Consider the following 15698-nt stretch of genomic DNA (forward strand, 5'->3'; position numbering starts at 1 on the left):
AGATCGACCAAGACTCACAAGATTACTAACTTTTGCATAAAAAGGTCATTGTAAAAAGCAAACAGAATGTATGGAAAGGTCCTTCCCGTGACAATGTCAGTAAATTTCTCTTAGTAATTTGTTTTTTACATTACCATTTTATAGGAACAGGTTGATGGGATATAGACGGATTGTATCTACGCCGTTAGGTTCGGTGTATTTGAGAGATCGAAATCGCACAAAATCACATGTAACTGTTTTCTTAAATCTCCAATTTTTATCGTAACTAGTTTACTAAGCCGCGTTTCGCAGCGGCCTTCTAAAATAATGTTCCAATTTTTTTCTCGTGTTTCTTATTTAATCTTTGTCATTCTGAAATTATGAATAATAAATAAATATAATAAATAAACAAATTTAAAAAGTTGTTTTCTCGTTAAACATGTTTACTTGAATGAGTCGCTATCTCATTATTCATGTATATAATATCATAAAATTATATCATTTATTAGTTAATAATCAATGTAATATTTTTCTATTTAATAAAATAAAATATTGAGAAAATTACAAAAATATATATGAGAGGCGTCAGCCCTCGTGCTCTCCTTTACTATAACATAAAGTTGATTTTAAAAATATTAATGGAAAATGTTGTATAAACTTCGGGAGAAGTTCTCCTTTACTATAACATAAAGTTGATTTTAAAAATATTAATGAAAAATGTTGTATAAACTTCAGGAGAATATAATGAATGATGATAAATATTTATACATATCCGTCTTTGTAATATTTCATAGGTTAAAAGAATAGAATATAGTAAGTTGATTTTATGAGAAAGATGAGAAATTGTAGTAAAAACGAAATTTATGAAAATATCAAGATGGTAAGTTGATTTAAATAGAAAGTAGAAGTTTTAGGAGAATATAATGATAAATTGATTTCAAAAATCTTAATAAAAGATTTTATAGAAATTTTAGGATAATATTATGAACGAAAATTTCAAAAATCTTAACGAAAGATTTTTTATAGAAATTTTAGTAGAATATTACGAACGAAGATTTCAAAAATCTTAATAAAAGATTTATAGAAATTTTAGAAGAATATTACGAACGATTATAATATATTTAGGAGAATATAAGGTAATTGTAATTTTTGATTTTTATTAACTCAAAATATTGAAAAAATTAGAAAAATAGGATGAGACGATTTGAGAGACGTCACCTAAATGACTCCGTCTTCTCCTTTATATAAGTATATATTGATATATTGATGATTGCGGTTGTAGTTAATCACAAATTTTTTAACCGTGACTTTGTCATTGGTGCAGATCAACTTGCGGTTCAATCACCAACTTGTACAATAAATGATAAATAAAATAGTCACTAGAATATACCTATAAAATCTCATAATTTTGTAAAATTTTGTTAAACACATCTAGTAGTATATTACTACAAAATAAAATAATAGTATCTCAAATATTAAACTTTTTATTCCATAACTTTTATGTACGGTGTATTGAGCGGTTTGCGGTTCGTTTTTTACGATAATTTAAAAATTAAATCCGCAGTCAATTCACGAATTTGCAATTCATGTATTTTCAATTCACATTTGATTTGTATTTTGTGAGTATCCGCAATAAACGCTGTGAGCCATTAGTGCAATTGAGCGGATTATCTATACAACCTTAATATTATGTATCTCCAATTAATTTTCAAAACTTTTTTCGAATATTGTGACACAATATTTATCGTGCGTATAGTACGAACGCATAATCAAATTTTATTATTCGAAAAATTATTATGTATACAAATTACATGTAAATATTAAAAAACGATTTTGAAAACCAATTCGAAATACTCGACATTTGCGACATAAAAATATAAACAGGGACTGTATCTCTGTTGCACGTTGGATCCCCACCGTTTGCTGCGATTTTTTGGTGGGTGGCCGACGAATAGGTAAGTTGTCAGCTCTTGTTGTCAATCTCATTTAACTTTCCTAACAATGGAAGCAATTAAGTCAATTAAATAGATTCGTAGAAAAAATCGGTTTTCTTTAAGCGCTTATTTCTTGTTGTCCCAGGTTCTGAGTTCGATTCTCGCTCACCCCCTACGACAGATATTCAATTGTAAGGCATATAAGCCAAATTAGTAAAAAAAAACAATCTTCATTTTAAAATTAGATATAGATTAATTCCTATAAATCAAGTGAACTTAAAAAAAATCCCATTTTGAACAATTTGATCTAGTTTGATCAATTTAAAATTTCCGCTTAGCAAAAAAAGGGAAATTATCTAAAATACCATATTTTTAAATTCATTTAAAAAATATAATATTTTTAAAGTTATTTTTAAAATTATAATTTTTTTTAACTTTTATTTTAAAAAATACGGTTTGTAACCTGCGTAACCTATTACGTAACTTAATTTTCAATTTTTAAAACATTGATTCAAGGTTGAATTTGTTGTGTTTCAGGTTTGCAACAATCTTAAAACCAACTTTGGAAAAATATAATAAAAGTAGCATAATAGGTTAAGAGGTTGCAAATTGTATTTTTTTAAATAAAAATTAAAAAATTATATTTTAAAAAATAAGTTTAAAAATGACAGTATTTTCAAAATAATTTTAAAAATATATGATATTTTAAAAAAATACAAGAAAATATTAAAATATCCACCACATGAGAAATTAAGGGGGGACATTTGAATATATAGAATCCGATTGTAATCATTGCTCAAGGTTTTTGGTAGAGATGTTGACTATAGAGTGGAGATCTACGTGCCCGTTTGGGAAATCTTAAAATAAGTAATTTATGACTTAAAATGAATAAGAGACTTATAAGGGATAAGTAGATAAATACTTATAAGTTAAATAAGTGTTTGGTTAAATGTCAGAATATTTTTTTACTTAACTGAGCTAAAATAAATAAATTTCAAATATAATTATCTTAATTCGTAAATTTTAAATTAGAAAGACATGTAAAAACATAAATTTTAAAACAAAAATTAATAAAAAAACAAAAAATCAAAAATAAGTTGAGAAAAAGTACGTCGTTGTTAACATTTAACTTATCAGCTTATAAATTGTAAATTCAACTTATAAGTTGGGTCGACAAACACTCGTCGATAAGTACTTATTGGCTTATAAGCCAATAAGTTACTTAATCGGGAGTGGCCAAACAGGCCCGATTGAAGCACATAATTATTGACTAGTTAACACACAATTATACAGCAGTTTATTAATCTACTGTTCTAATTTTATAAAAATTCGATTTTTCATGTTAGTATTTATTACTCCATTTATTACTTGTGTCTGAGAAAAATATCAACCAAATAGTCGTTGTCTGTAACTGAGGAAAATAATAGTGTAATCCTCTGTTCATTATAATATTGACGGGTTAAATTTTACTCGTGCTTCGCATCAAAAACTTATTTAAAATAATTTAAAATAAATATAATTTTAAAATATAATTTATATCGAAATCATCTTCATATATCATAAATATGTATTATATTTACACATTATTTTTCTAATTTTTCAGAATTTTTATCATTTTCGTCCAAGAAAATGTAAAGTATTTAATCTCATAAATTTTAAGAATTTGTTTTCAAATCTAATAAATTATGAGAATCTAATTTTAAATGTCATGAATTTTAACTCAAATCTTAATTTTAAAATTTATGCAATGACTATTATGATATTAATGAATAATTATAATCTTAAAATTAGCTAAAAATATCTAAAATCATGGTTAATATATTATGATAGATAAATTAAAACAATTTACTAATCATGGTTAATATAATAGGATGATGGTGGTAAATAAGGAAATATTGAATATAATATGATTGGTCTAAATTTATGAATATTTTCTGATTAGTCTAAATTAATTTACATGATTGGGTAAATTCAGGTATCATAAAAAAAAATTTGAATTAATTTAACCACCAAAGCGTATAAAATGAAATAGAGGGAGTAGAGATGTTCAAAAAATCCGAAATCCGAAATTTGATCCAATCCGGAAAAAAGCCTGAAAAGCCCGATCTGGAAAAAAACCCGGCTCGTTGCGGTCCGGTATGTGTGCCCTAAACGGGCCATCTTTTTTCTCGAAAATTCGGCTCGGTCCGAAGACTAAAAACCCAGATTTTTAAAAAATCGGATAAAAGTCCAGATCTAAAAAAGCCCGAATAAAATACTGGTTCGGCCCGGATAAAAAATCGGGCTTTTTGAAAAACACACGGTCAATAATGAAAGAATACCCAAAATACACTACTTTCCAGTTTCAAGTGCCCAAAATACCCACATGCGGAAAAACTGCAATTTTTTTTGAAAATTTACAAAGAATACGCATGTCAAACATCCGCATCCACTGTTTACTGTAGCAGTGGATACACATTTCTGACATGCGTATCCTTTGTAAATTTTTTTAAAAAAAAGGTTACGCATGCGTATTCAGTGGTTATTATGAACAACTTTCCCGCATGTGGATATTTTGGGCACCAGACCCGCAAATGATGGATATTTTGATTTTTTACCCATCAAATAATTGTGATCATTAAAATCTACGAAACTAATAATCACCGGATAAAATGATTACAAATATAATAATGAGGCGAGAGAGATGGAGAGAAATCATCAAAATTTGAGTGTTATGGTTATAAAACTGAATTGGGCCGACACTTTGAACCACCTCTGTCCGTTTCTAGACAACTGGACTGGGCCGACACTTTGCTGTTGTACACTTCAATTTTATCGCAAATTATTTTCTTGAGTAACGCAAATTTTATTTGACTCCGGTGGGAAATGTTTTAATTGGGCTCAGATTCTTTTTCTCAAGAAAAATGTTTTTAATGTTCATTTGAGCTTCTGAATTAAAATTTCCAAATTTCTGCTTGATGGCCTTTTCTCTAAGAAAAAAAAAATTGAATGAGAAATGTACTTTCAAAAAAAATAATTAAGATTTCTACAATTTATTACGGTTAAATATTTCAAGTGGTTAAAAGTTTATCTTCTTTCAGGTCATGTGTTCGATCCTCGCTCATCCGAGAATTTCTGAGAACAGATACTCGGACTATATAAACCATATTTGTCAAAAAAAATTTTACTAACAATAGTTTTTGGAAAACGGCTTCTCTCTTAAAAAAAACATTTTTAGCCTTTTTTCCTTAATAATTTTTACAAAATTTTCATAATATCAAATTAACAGAAAAATATCTGATTATTCCATATCACGCCTTCAAATCTATTTAATTTGTGTGAATACGTATTATTAATTTTTATTTAACAAATAAAAATTCGACACACGAAATTTAACAAAATTTATTCACGAAAATTTGTAACTATTTTGGAAACCAGCTTATTACGTCCAATATTTTTTTTTCCTTAAAGCAGACATGTTGTACATCCAAATTGAAGGATCTTGTGTATTTTAATTTTTACAGCTCCCTCTTCCCCCCACATGTCACACACAAACCTACAAATCTTTTGATTTTCTGCAGGCCAATTCCGGCTATTCCATCTTTTTACCGTTGTCTTTTCCAATCCCTTCTTCACCTCTGCCATTTTCATGCCCTCACTACTTATTTGTTTTGAAACTATTCCATTTCTAGACACTTTTTATATTACGAGGATGGTCCAGAACATTCGATTTTTATGCGTTTGACGTGAAAAACCGAGTTCATCAAATTATATCTACTACCTTTACAACCATGCTATGTGCGGGCCTTTAATTTTTTTTTCATTTATATTATATAACCTTGTTGTGAGAATTTTAATTTTGAATGTGTATAATTTTCAGTGAAGATCAATTATTTTAAAATAATATATAATTGATTTGATATAAATGATTGTTGTTGGTAGGATTCGAACTTGAAACCTTATTTGTTGCTTCATAAATCTATAATAATCTAAATATTTGTCGTTGGCGGTATTCGAACCTATAAACTGTGTTTTTCTTCAATATTTGGATTTAACAACCTTGATCATTTGACTAGTAAGATCAGATGGTCGTGATCAGAGTCGTGCCTGAGTTTTAGAGGGTCATGTGCAAAATTTTAAGAAAGTGCCATAATAATATTTTTTTAAAAAATACATGAAATAATAGAAAACATGTAAATTATAAAAGTAATATAACAATTAAAAGCCATAAATTAACCGTATTACATAATGAAAATTAACATAATTGTAAAATAATAAAACAAGTAAATATATGATATAAATTATCATAAAATCGTCATTCTAGGTTCTAGCTTTTTTAAGCTTACTTTTTTTGCTACATTTTTTTAAGCATACTTATTATTAATAATTTAATAATCAACATTTTCTCGCAAACTATTAAATTTCAGAATTTGGAAATTTATCTAAATATATATATATATAAATTTAAATTTGTGTGTACGGCTATTTAATTTTGTATAAATCCATTCTTTTATTTATTTTATATTAAAAACATAATCATTACTTGAATGATCTAGGAAGTGATGAAAAAAAAGTTAGCTAGTATACATAGTTAAATTACTAATTTTAATGAAATCATTGAAATTGGTAATTAAATATGGAGTTTATCTTGTTAGAACCTAAGGAGGGAATGATAACAATTTTTGATATAAGTATTTATTTATATTAATATGATTTTTTATATTATGTTTCTAGAATTTATTTGACTTATTCAAGAAAACAATAAATATTATGTACGTGTATAATACTATATCTCAAACGTTTTTTTTTCATTTACATTTTTTAACATTAAAACTATAATTCTAAATTTTTTACTATTTTTTATTTAAACTATATATACACCTACATAAAAATGTGCCCTAGAGTATTTGAGGGCTCTTCGCACACCCTGAGGGAACGGCTCTGATCGTGATTTAATGATAACCAAATCAACGGTATATCAAATTATATTCCGATTATCATACTTTAATATAAATTTATTTTATTGTCTGGACTAGTATGAGACTACGTCAAGTCGTCAATGCAACAACTACTGTAATAAAAATATACTACCACATTTTGTTTCCCCTTGGTCTCATAAATACCATTGCTTTACTCCCTTTCTCCTTCCCTGCTGATTATAATTTCGACATTAATGCTTTTACCTGCTTACTACCTTCTTTTTCTCTGAGGATTCATCAATGTCTTTGAAACAAATTTATCCAGTTATCGACTACGGTGCTCAGGTCTCGCAACGCCTAGTCGATGCTGCACACTCTAACCATCCTAAGGTGGCATTTGATTGCCTAAATGACCCGTTTGTGGATGTTAACTTCATCGGAACCGTTGTTTTGAGGTCGAGGAAGACGGAGATTCTCCTGCATAATGACTCTGCTGTTGAAGTTAGTTTCGAGTTTGAAGAGTTTAAAACTGAAGTCACTGCTTTATTCCTAGCTGCTCATGCTGGAAATGTCACTCTCCTTCGAAGATTACTGGTTGGTCACTGCTTCATACTCCCTCCGTCCCTAAAAACGTTTCCTATTTGTGTTGGACACGTTTGTCAATACACACTTTTGATTGTTAATATCTTTAATTTCGTATTAGTATTAAATATAAAAATTTCATTGTATTAAAATACTCATAAATACGAATGTAACAAGATCAGGCATGACTGTATTTGATCTTATAGATTAGACGTAAATTAGTACTCAATCGCTTACCATGAATAATGTAAAAAGTCAAAACGGGAAACGTAATACGGGAGGGAGGGAGTACCTTTTACTGCCTTTTTTCGATTTGTACAGTGTTATACTGGAAAGTTGTTGGCTCTCGTGAAACAATACTAAAGCAAGTCCAACAATATCCTAGTAACTTTTTTCTCGATCTTATATTATAATTTAACCAGACCACCTTTATTTCACATTGGTTTACATTGTTAGTAATATTTTCATTATTAGAATCGAGATTGGTTAAGGATAAGGTAGCAGAGTTACTGAAAGTTTCAGTGTTACTGATCGAGTTTTTTTTTTTGTTAAATTTATGTGACAGAGTGTTGGTGCTAGTGTAAACCAGAAACTGTTTAGGGGATATGCATTGACAGCAGCAGTAAGGGAGGGTCATATTGGGATATTGGAGATACTACTGAAAGCAGGTGCATCTCAGTCTGCATGTGAAGAGGCCTTGCTGGAGGCAAGCTATCTTGGACGTGCTAAACCTGCGAAGCTTCTCATGGAAGCCAGCATGATCCGTCCACAAGTTGCAGTTCACGCTCTTGTCACTGCATCCTGCAGAGGGTTTGTCGATTTAGTTGAGACACTCATTAAGGTAACTCATACTTCTGATTCTATGTCTACTGCATGGTTATAATTCCTATACATTAAATTGCTTCATTGATAAAATTTATCTACTTACCTAATGTATACGCTTACTGGTGTCAGTGTGGAGTTGATGCCAGTGCTACAGCTCGCGTTTTGCTTCAGTCATCTAAGCCTTCTTTGTATGCTAATGTTGACTGCAACGCGCTTGTAGCTGCTATTGTGAGTAGGCAGACTGCTGTAGTGAAGCTGCTATTAAAGGTAACTATCTTGTTGAGGTACAACATTCTCATAGCATCATCTATTGGCAAACCGTCCTCCAATCTACCCTATGTTGGTCTCTAAGTTATGCATATGGTCTACCTACTAAATATGCGCCTTGGTGTGACCATTAGCAGTAGCATTGCTACATCACTTATCAACCTTTCCTCTTCTTTTTTAATGTACTAGAACCAGATAAGAACAATGTGATAGTGACGGATACCTTTTAATATTGGGCAGCAGGTTGGTGGTGCTGGAATAGACACTAAGGTGAGACTGGGAGCTTGGTCCTGGGAGACGGCTACAGGAGAAGAGTTTCGAGTGGGAGCTGGATTAGCTGAGCCATACAATGCTGTTTGGTGTGCAGTTGAGTATTTTGAATCCAGTGGTGCTATCTTGCGCATGCTCCTCCAACACATTTCCCATGATGTACCTCATTTAGGTAGGACAATCCTTCACCACGCTATCTTATGTGGTAACGCCAGGGCAGTCGAGGTGCTTTTAAGTTGCAGTGCTAATGCAGAATTTCCTATCAAAACAATTGAAAGAACAGAGTTCTTTCCTCTACATTTGGCTGCTAGACTTGGGTCTACGAATATACTGCAGCAGCTAATCAATGCAGGTTATCATCTCAATTCAAAATCAGAAGCCGGAGAGACAGCAATAATGATCTGTGCAAGATATAAACATGTCGAGTGTCTTAAACTTCTCGCATTAGCTGGTGCTGATTTTGGTTTGCAAAGTTCAACTGGTAAGTGTGTCAAGTCAATTGCTGAATCAATGCAGTGGAAAACTGAATTTCAAGATGTAGTTCTAGAAGTCATTCAAGCTGAGAAGGTTCCTCATTCTAGCAACATCGATGTATTTTGGCCTTTGACATATGTTATTCAAACAAATGATACAGCAGCCTTGAGAAAACTACTTGAGAACCCTGTCACTGATCTTGATCAACAAGATAAGAATGGATTCTCTGCAGCAATGGTTGCTGCAGCAGGTGGTCATGTGGAAGCTTTCCAGCTACTTGTTTATGCTGGAGCTGATCTAATGCTGCTTAATAAAAATGGGGAGACAGCAGTTAGTCTATCAGAAGATAACTATAACCGCGATGAATTTGAAAAGGTAATCCTTGAGTATGCTCTTGGCAAGGGAAATCAATGTTCTGGTGGAATTCATGCTTTACACCGAGCTGCACGTCAAGGTGACATAGACTCAGCAGGTATGCTTCTGACCAGGGGATATGATATTAACATCCCTGATAGTGATGGTTACACTCCTCTTATGTTAGCAGCAAAGGAAGGACATGGTAACATATGTGAGCTTCTGATTTCATTTGGCGCCAGGCTTGATTATGAGAATGCTAGGCATGAAACAGCACTAGTGCTTGCAAGGAGGAAAGGTGTGGGCAATCAAGCAGAAGGGATACTACTAGACGAGCTTGCACGAAAGCTTGTGCTAGGAGGGTCATCTTTGAGAAAGTATCGCAAGAGGGGTAAAAGATCCTCGCATAGGAAGTTATTGAGAATGCTTGACACTGTTGGAGTATTAAGCTGGGGTAAATCAAGTAGGAGAAATGTGACTTGTAGGGGGGCTGAGGTTGGTCCGAGCTCGGGATTCCGATGGAACCGAAGGAAAAAAAATGATGCTGATAACCCTGGAATTTTCCGTGTAATTACTACAAAGAACAAGGAGTTTCATTTTTTGTGTGATGGTGGAACTGATATGGCTGAGTTGTGGGTTAGGGGAATCAGAATAGTCACTCGAGAAGCTATATTCGGTAGTAAACAGGGAGATCCACAATAAAGCATACCATGTTTGCTTAGCTTCATGACATTTTTTTGTTTGTATCATAGAAATTGTTAGCATTCAGACTGCAATAAGTTTTTGTGCAATGTGTGTGATATCCTACAATTTTGATTGTAATTTGTAAACGAATGTTTGCATTTCAGGCAACTAACAGTTATTGACATACCACCTCTGCTAGCTTTTACGTGCACAATCGTTTCTGCTGGAACTTGCTGATGGTAGGTTCAAGCTAGTAGGAACTTGGCTGGTTTACAAAATAAGACCATTCCAATCACGTATTCAGATTAGTTTTCGCCATTATTGATATTCCGATCCACAGAGCTCTTTTATGTGCCTAATGAAGCAGGGACCTCGAAATCTTGTTTTCTGACAACTAAGACTTCTCTCAGAATTTGTTTCTTCAGCCTTCACGAACACTAAGCTATTCATTATACTCTTACAAGAATGCTAAAAAGATGGCACTCATCATTTAAACACTTTAATGACCTCCTAGCAAAAAAAATGTCATTTGAAATTGAAGCTCAGGAATCTTTGTTTTCATCAAATGACTGAGGCTTTCACTTGCCAATAGCTGCATGCTTCTCATATAGAAATACTGTTGGGAATACCCCGGCCAGTTACCCCGGGGCCAGATGATGGACGCAGCAGTTCATATGGTGGAATGCCAGCACCACAACGGTTTTTCAGACTATTATCCTTATTTCTTTTCTTTATGATTTCTTCTATCTCCTCAAGTTTAGCAGAAAACTCCTTGTACAGTTTGACAACTTCATTATCACATATCCAATGGCCCTGAAGTTCGTGTATCTGACCCAAGTACTCCTCATCTGGAGAGTGTGTTGACAAGGTGTCCTGTACAGCCATCACCTTCGTTGCTTGAAGTTGAGTTGGTAAAGATGACAGAAAACTTTGCTGAGGGTCGTGTATGAACTTTTCATAATCAGGGTCAGTTTCTTGAGGGATGAACTTTCTGAGAAGAGTTGGACGATTAGGCACATATCCACCAAAGGGGTACTGACCAAAATTTATGGCTGCATGCTGACCGGAAGCAATCCAAATCATTATGGTAAGAATGCCACACAAATCCTCTTTAGTGTTAAGAGAAGGCCACCATGTCTCGTTTCTTTTATCAAAATGACCCTTGTTCTTTATTTCGGACCACCAAGCTTGGAGCTCAATATCAGATGTAACAGAATTTACCTCTGTATAGTAATACTGAACATAAGATTCAACTAGTTCTTTTATTGCTGACCAGATAAGAAGCCCATCTGCAGCATAAGGGTAATCTTCAATCACAAGTTTGATACCATTGGGATTCGAAGAATCTTCAACAGCCATGCCCCTGCATTTTTCTTAATTTATAAGCCAAGTGTGCAGATGCAACATCTTATATTTGCAAGAGTTTCAAGGTGTGATTATACCTACGAATCAGATCTGCTGGGAGAGCCTCCATATCAAATTGCCACTTACTATAGCCTGCAGAGCTTAATTCCATAGCATACTTTCCTGGGCTAAAAGAAGCCTCAATAATTCCCCCTCCATTTATTAAACTTTGACGCGCAAGTGCATTGATTTCTAAAGTGTAGCGCATATGTGGATGAAGTAGCTTGTAAATGGGATGCAATGAGCTAAGCTGCCTATGTGTGGCAATTATGTAAGGTTCCATGCAAGCATGGGTCCTCAACCTGAAAATATACATCACCGTTATTATTATTTTTTCTGCAGCAAAAATGTAGATTATATCTTATGTGAGGCGATCAGGTGAAGTTTATGAAAAGATATGTCTTAAGTTATTATTTATTTTACTTAATAGTAATCCTGCAGTCTAGCTCCAGAGTGGACCAAGCTTAAAAGTACTGTTTTCAAAGGAATTAACTTTATATCTAAAATTTACCAGTGATTCACAAGTTGGTGTATTCCAGCATCGTTCGAACATACATGAGCTTTAGCTTGTTTCCAAATCCAATGACTTGTAGCATCATTCCCATGAGTGAACACGCGTTTGTTCTGAGGTGCAGTACTTGTTGGAGGAAGTAAGAGCTCTATAACGATTGGTCGTAGATGACCTGTATGATTGTAGAAGAAAATTGTCCTAGAGGCATAAGCCTTCCTCCCTGGCAAGGAGTTCATCTTCTCCATAAATGGCAAAAGCATGTCATGGTAGTCAAGTAAAAATAGTTTCTTTTTCTCAATAGCCTGTTTCATCCAATATGAATGAGTAAAGATCATCACTATGCCAAAAATAAGTGGAATAGTTTGCCTAAGTAGTAAGTACACATTTTCCAGATTAGAGCACAGCTAAGCAAATTGCAAAAGGACATGTTAATGGCCTTTAGAATCATACTCTTCGACAAAGTCAGTAAAAAAAATACCTCTTCGATGCTCATTCCATGTAATTCTTCCTCAATTATCTCTCTTGTTATTGCAGATTCTGCTGGACCATAGACCGCGGGATCTAGTTTGCTGAGAATTGGAAATTCCTGTACAATGCAGCCAGATTAGTGCGCTCTCACATGGATATTTAGCAACAGAGCCTGAAAACAGAAAGCAATCCAAGTACTACCTTCAGTAGTTCAATGTTTACTGGGTTAACGCCGGCCATAGCCTGTCGTGCAAACTCATTATCACGCAGCCATGCAAATCTATCTCCTGCAAATGGAAAGCTCATATAATGACAGTATGTTTTAAGATTCGATATTGGAATTTTTTCACTTCATATAAAAATTCTTCCTAGTTTAATATGGGCTAGGGTCACGTATTTATGTGGAGATGATCAGATGAGCTCAATGGCAGATTTATTCATTAAATGATAAGAAATGAAAGGAAATATAAAACATACTTTTTATAGCATCAGGAATTTCATACTTCAGTAACCTTTCACCGACAGTCAAGACTTGATTCATCAATTTTCCAAGAAATAAATTCCCAGTGCCCTCCTCCTGTTCTTCGTTACTTAAAACAAAACCATCTTTGTATAACTTATCTATGTCAGTGAAGCATGTGAAAGGAATGTCTGTGCTTGACAATGAAGCAGCTATAGATGGTATAAGGTTGTGTAATAGAGCTTTCAGCCTTCCAGCTGAGAAAGTGTTTTGTTTAATCTCCTCAAATGTTTCATCGCGTGGAACATAGACTGGATGAGGTTTCTCTATTCTACTCTCGGATAATGGATCTGTACACAATCACCATATTATGCAGGAAAATATACAAATTACAAGGAAGACAAAAATGTCAAAGAAAGTACCTGATTTAGTTGATGGTCTACCAGTCCGACAGCGCCTAGGATATGGCCTTTCTTGGTCACCTATAACAGGCCTTCCTAAATCCTTACTCTTATCAGGGGCACCCAGATCATTATAGGGAGCATAATCGTAAATCCTCTCATGGGGCTTTCTCTCACCTTTTCCATTTCCACGAATGCTCAGTAAATCTTCACGTCGAAGATCCTTAATACCAGCTGGTGTTTGAGATGGTAAGTACACCTGATCTCAACATAAGGGAATTCTTATCAATGACCTCTACTAGAAATAATTAGACTTAATCATGTAAAGGATTCTTACATCATTTTTGAATATAATTCTACTTTCAGGATTAGCATTGCGCGAGTGAATCCATGTATAACCAGGGAAAAACACGGGACCTTCACGAAAGCCATGAATAATAATCTCTCTCAGAAAAAACTCCTTGCCATAAAAATTGGTTATGAGAATAGCTCCAGGAAGTCCAAAGTCATGTGGAACAGTAAAATTAGCAGCATATTCAACAATATTCGGATGGTTTGATGGCTTCGGCATCCAGCCTCTTACAAATGAATCTATGCTTTTTCCGGATTTGGTTACTGCAAGTACAAAAATGTCCAGTTACAAGGAGATAGAAAACTAAAGAATACTACTAAACAAGATTAGCCTACAATTTGTTACATAATCAATCTTTACTACCTAGAAGCACATCAAGATATGAGTCTAGATTAAGATATCATATAGCACATTATTAGCTACTTCAAAAAATTGTGTAGATAAAAGACAAAAAAATAGTCTTATTTACTTGCCATTTTTAAGATACCAGACAAACTGCATACTCTTTTTAATATTATCCTGAAAAGCTTACCATTTTGAACTAGCAATGACAATAATTGCATGAGTAGAGTAACTTCTTATATTAGTAACAGCAAGTCCAATGCAAGATGCAAAATAACTATAGTTTATTGCTACATCAAAAAGTATCTTTTTGTGCTAAAACAAAACTTCAACTCCAATGCCGGATGCATTTTAAAACCAAATATTTCCTTATTTACCTAAATATTGTCACTTTATACTAAGTTTCATTTAAAGTACAACACCATGCATCTAATTTATAGTAGATGATGATGTGGCTAGATACATAAATACATCTTTGGTTTCAAATTTAGAACCAAAGATGCATATATGCATATTTGCATAGTATAGAACTCCTTTGTAGTTGAAATTTTTGACATTTGATTTCAAATTATAAAAATATCATTACTTGTAGCATTGCATTTAACTTGCTCTAATAGATTGAAAATCTAACATAAAAAACATGTACATTACTAAACAAACCAGGATCAATATCTTGACTGATGAGTTGAATCAAGATCCCTTGACCAATCCCAATGATAAAAGACTCCCACTGATCCTCAATCTTCTCACTCAACTTCTCTTTCATCTTCTTTCTTATTGTGATCACTACCTTCACATCAATCCCATCACTCTTACTTGCTGAACTGCTAGTAACTGACTCATTTTCTTGAATATTTACATGCACTTGTTTTGCTGCTGCAACTAGGCCTCTCTGCTTCTGAGGTACCCTGTAAAAAGGGACCAGATGGGTACTTTTCGAACTCGATTTTCCGGTGACTGAGGCCGCCAAATGTCGCCGGACGGTGGGTATGGAGAGGCCAGAGCTGGTGTTTGGTATTGACTTGGCTCTCAGCATCTTAAAAAAAATGTCAAAGCTAGCTGTGATCTTGATCCAAGTACCACTATTGTGATTGTTCAGTATATATTGTATATGTGCAATATATTTATTAGTAATAATGATTACATGATCCAACGTGGTACACATGTTATGTTACACTTTTATTCCCACAGGGCCAAACCAGGTGTGTTGGTACTTGGCAGTCAACTGCTACATTTTTACATTTGGTATTAGTAGTCTGACAAGGTTCAAATCCTCGACATTTGCTAAAATAAAGGAAGTCGCAAGTATTAGTTAGAAGTGGTATTAATCCCAATGTTAGCGGTGAGAAAAAATCAAAAAAATCCGAACTCGAAATCGCTAAAAATTGTTAAAACCGAACCGTAAAGAACGGATCTGAAACCGAAAAATAAAAACCGAAACTGATTCTTCGTTTTCGGTTATAATTAAAAACCGAACTGTAAAAACCCGATCC

The 15698-nt window shown here is 33.3% G+C and overlaps 2 protein-coding genes across 2 annotated transcripts; one reads left to right on the forward strand and one right to left on the reverse strand.

Moving 5' to 3' along the window:
* The first annotated feature begins 6870 nt into the window (after positions 1 to 6870).
* On the forward strand, positions 6871 to 10489 carry LOC141664318 (uncharacterized). The gene is made up of 4 exons (XM_074470238.1): positions 6871 to 7405; positions 7959 to 8234; positions 8348 to 8485; positions 8726 to 10489. The coding sequence occupies exons 1-4, from the start codon at positions 7112 to 7114 to the stop codon at positions 10283 to 10285; spliced, it is 2268 nt and encodes a 755-aa protein (XP_074326339.1). The 5' UTR covers positions 6871 to 7111; the 3' UTR covers positions 10286 to 10489.
* A 47-nt stretch (positions 10490 to 10536) lies between these two features.
* LOC141664317 (lipoxygenase 6, chloroplastic) lies at positions 10537 to 15326 on the reverse strand. Its single transcript, XM_074470237.1, has 9 exons — positions 14866 to 15326; positions 13849 to 14126; positions 13533 to 13770; positions 13128 to 13460; positions 12852 to 12937; positions 12661 to 12768; positions 12183 to 12484; positions 11710 to 11973; positions 10537 to 11630 (listed from the first exon to the last, which is right to left on the reverse strand). The coding sequence occupies exons 1-9, from the start codon at positions 15239 to 15241 to the stop codon at positions 10871 to 10873; spliced, it is 2745 nt and encodes a 914-aa protein (XP_074326338.1). The 5' UTR covers positions 15242 to 15326; the 3' UTR covers positions 10537 to 10870.
* Positions 15327 to 15698: the final 372 nt, after the last annotated feature.

The sequence above is a fragment of the Apium graveolens genome, chromosome 6, assembly GCF_009905375.1.
Source record: "Apium graveolens cultivar Ventura chromosome 6, ASM990537v1, whole genome shotgun sequence".
Taxonomy (NCBI): Eukaryota; Viridiplantae; Streptophyta; class Magnoliopsida; order Apiales; family Apiaceae; genus Apium; species Apium graveolens.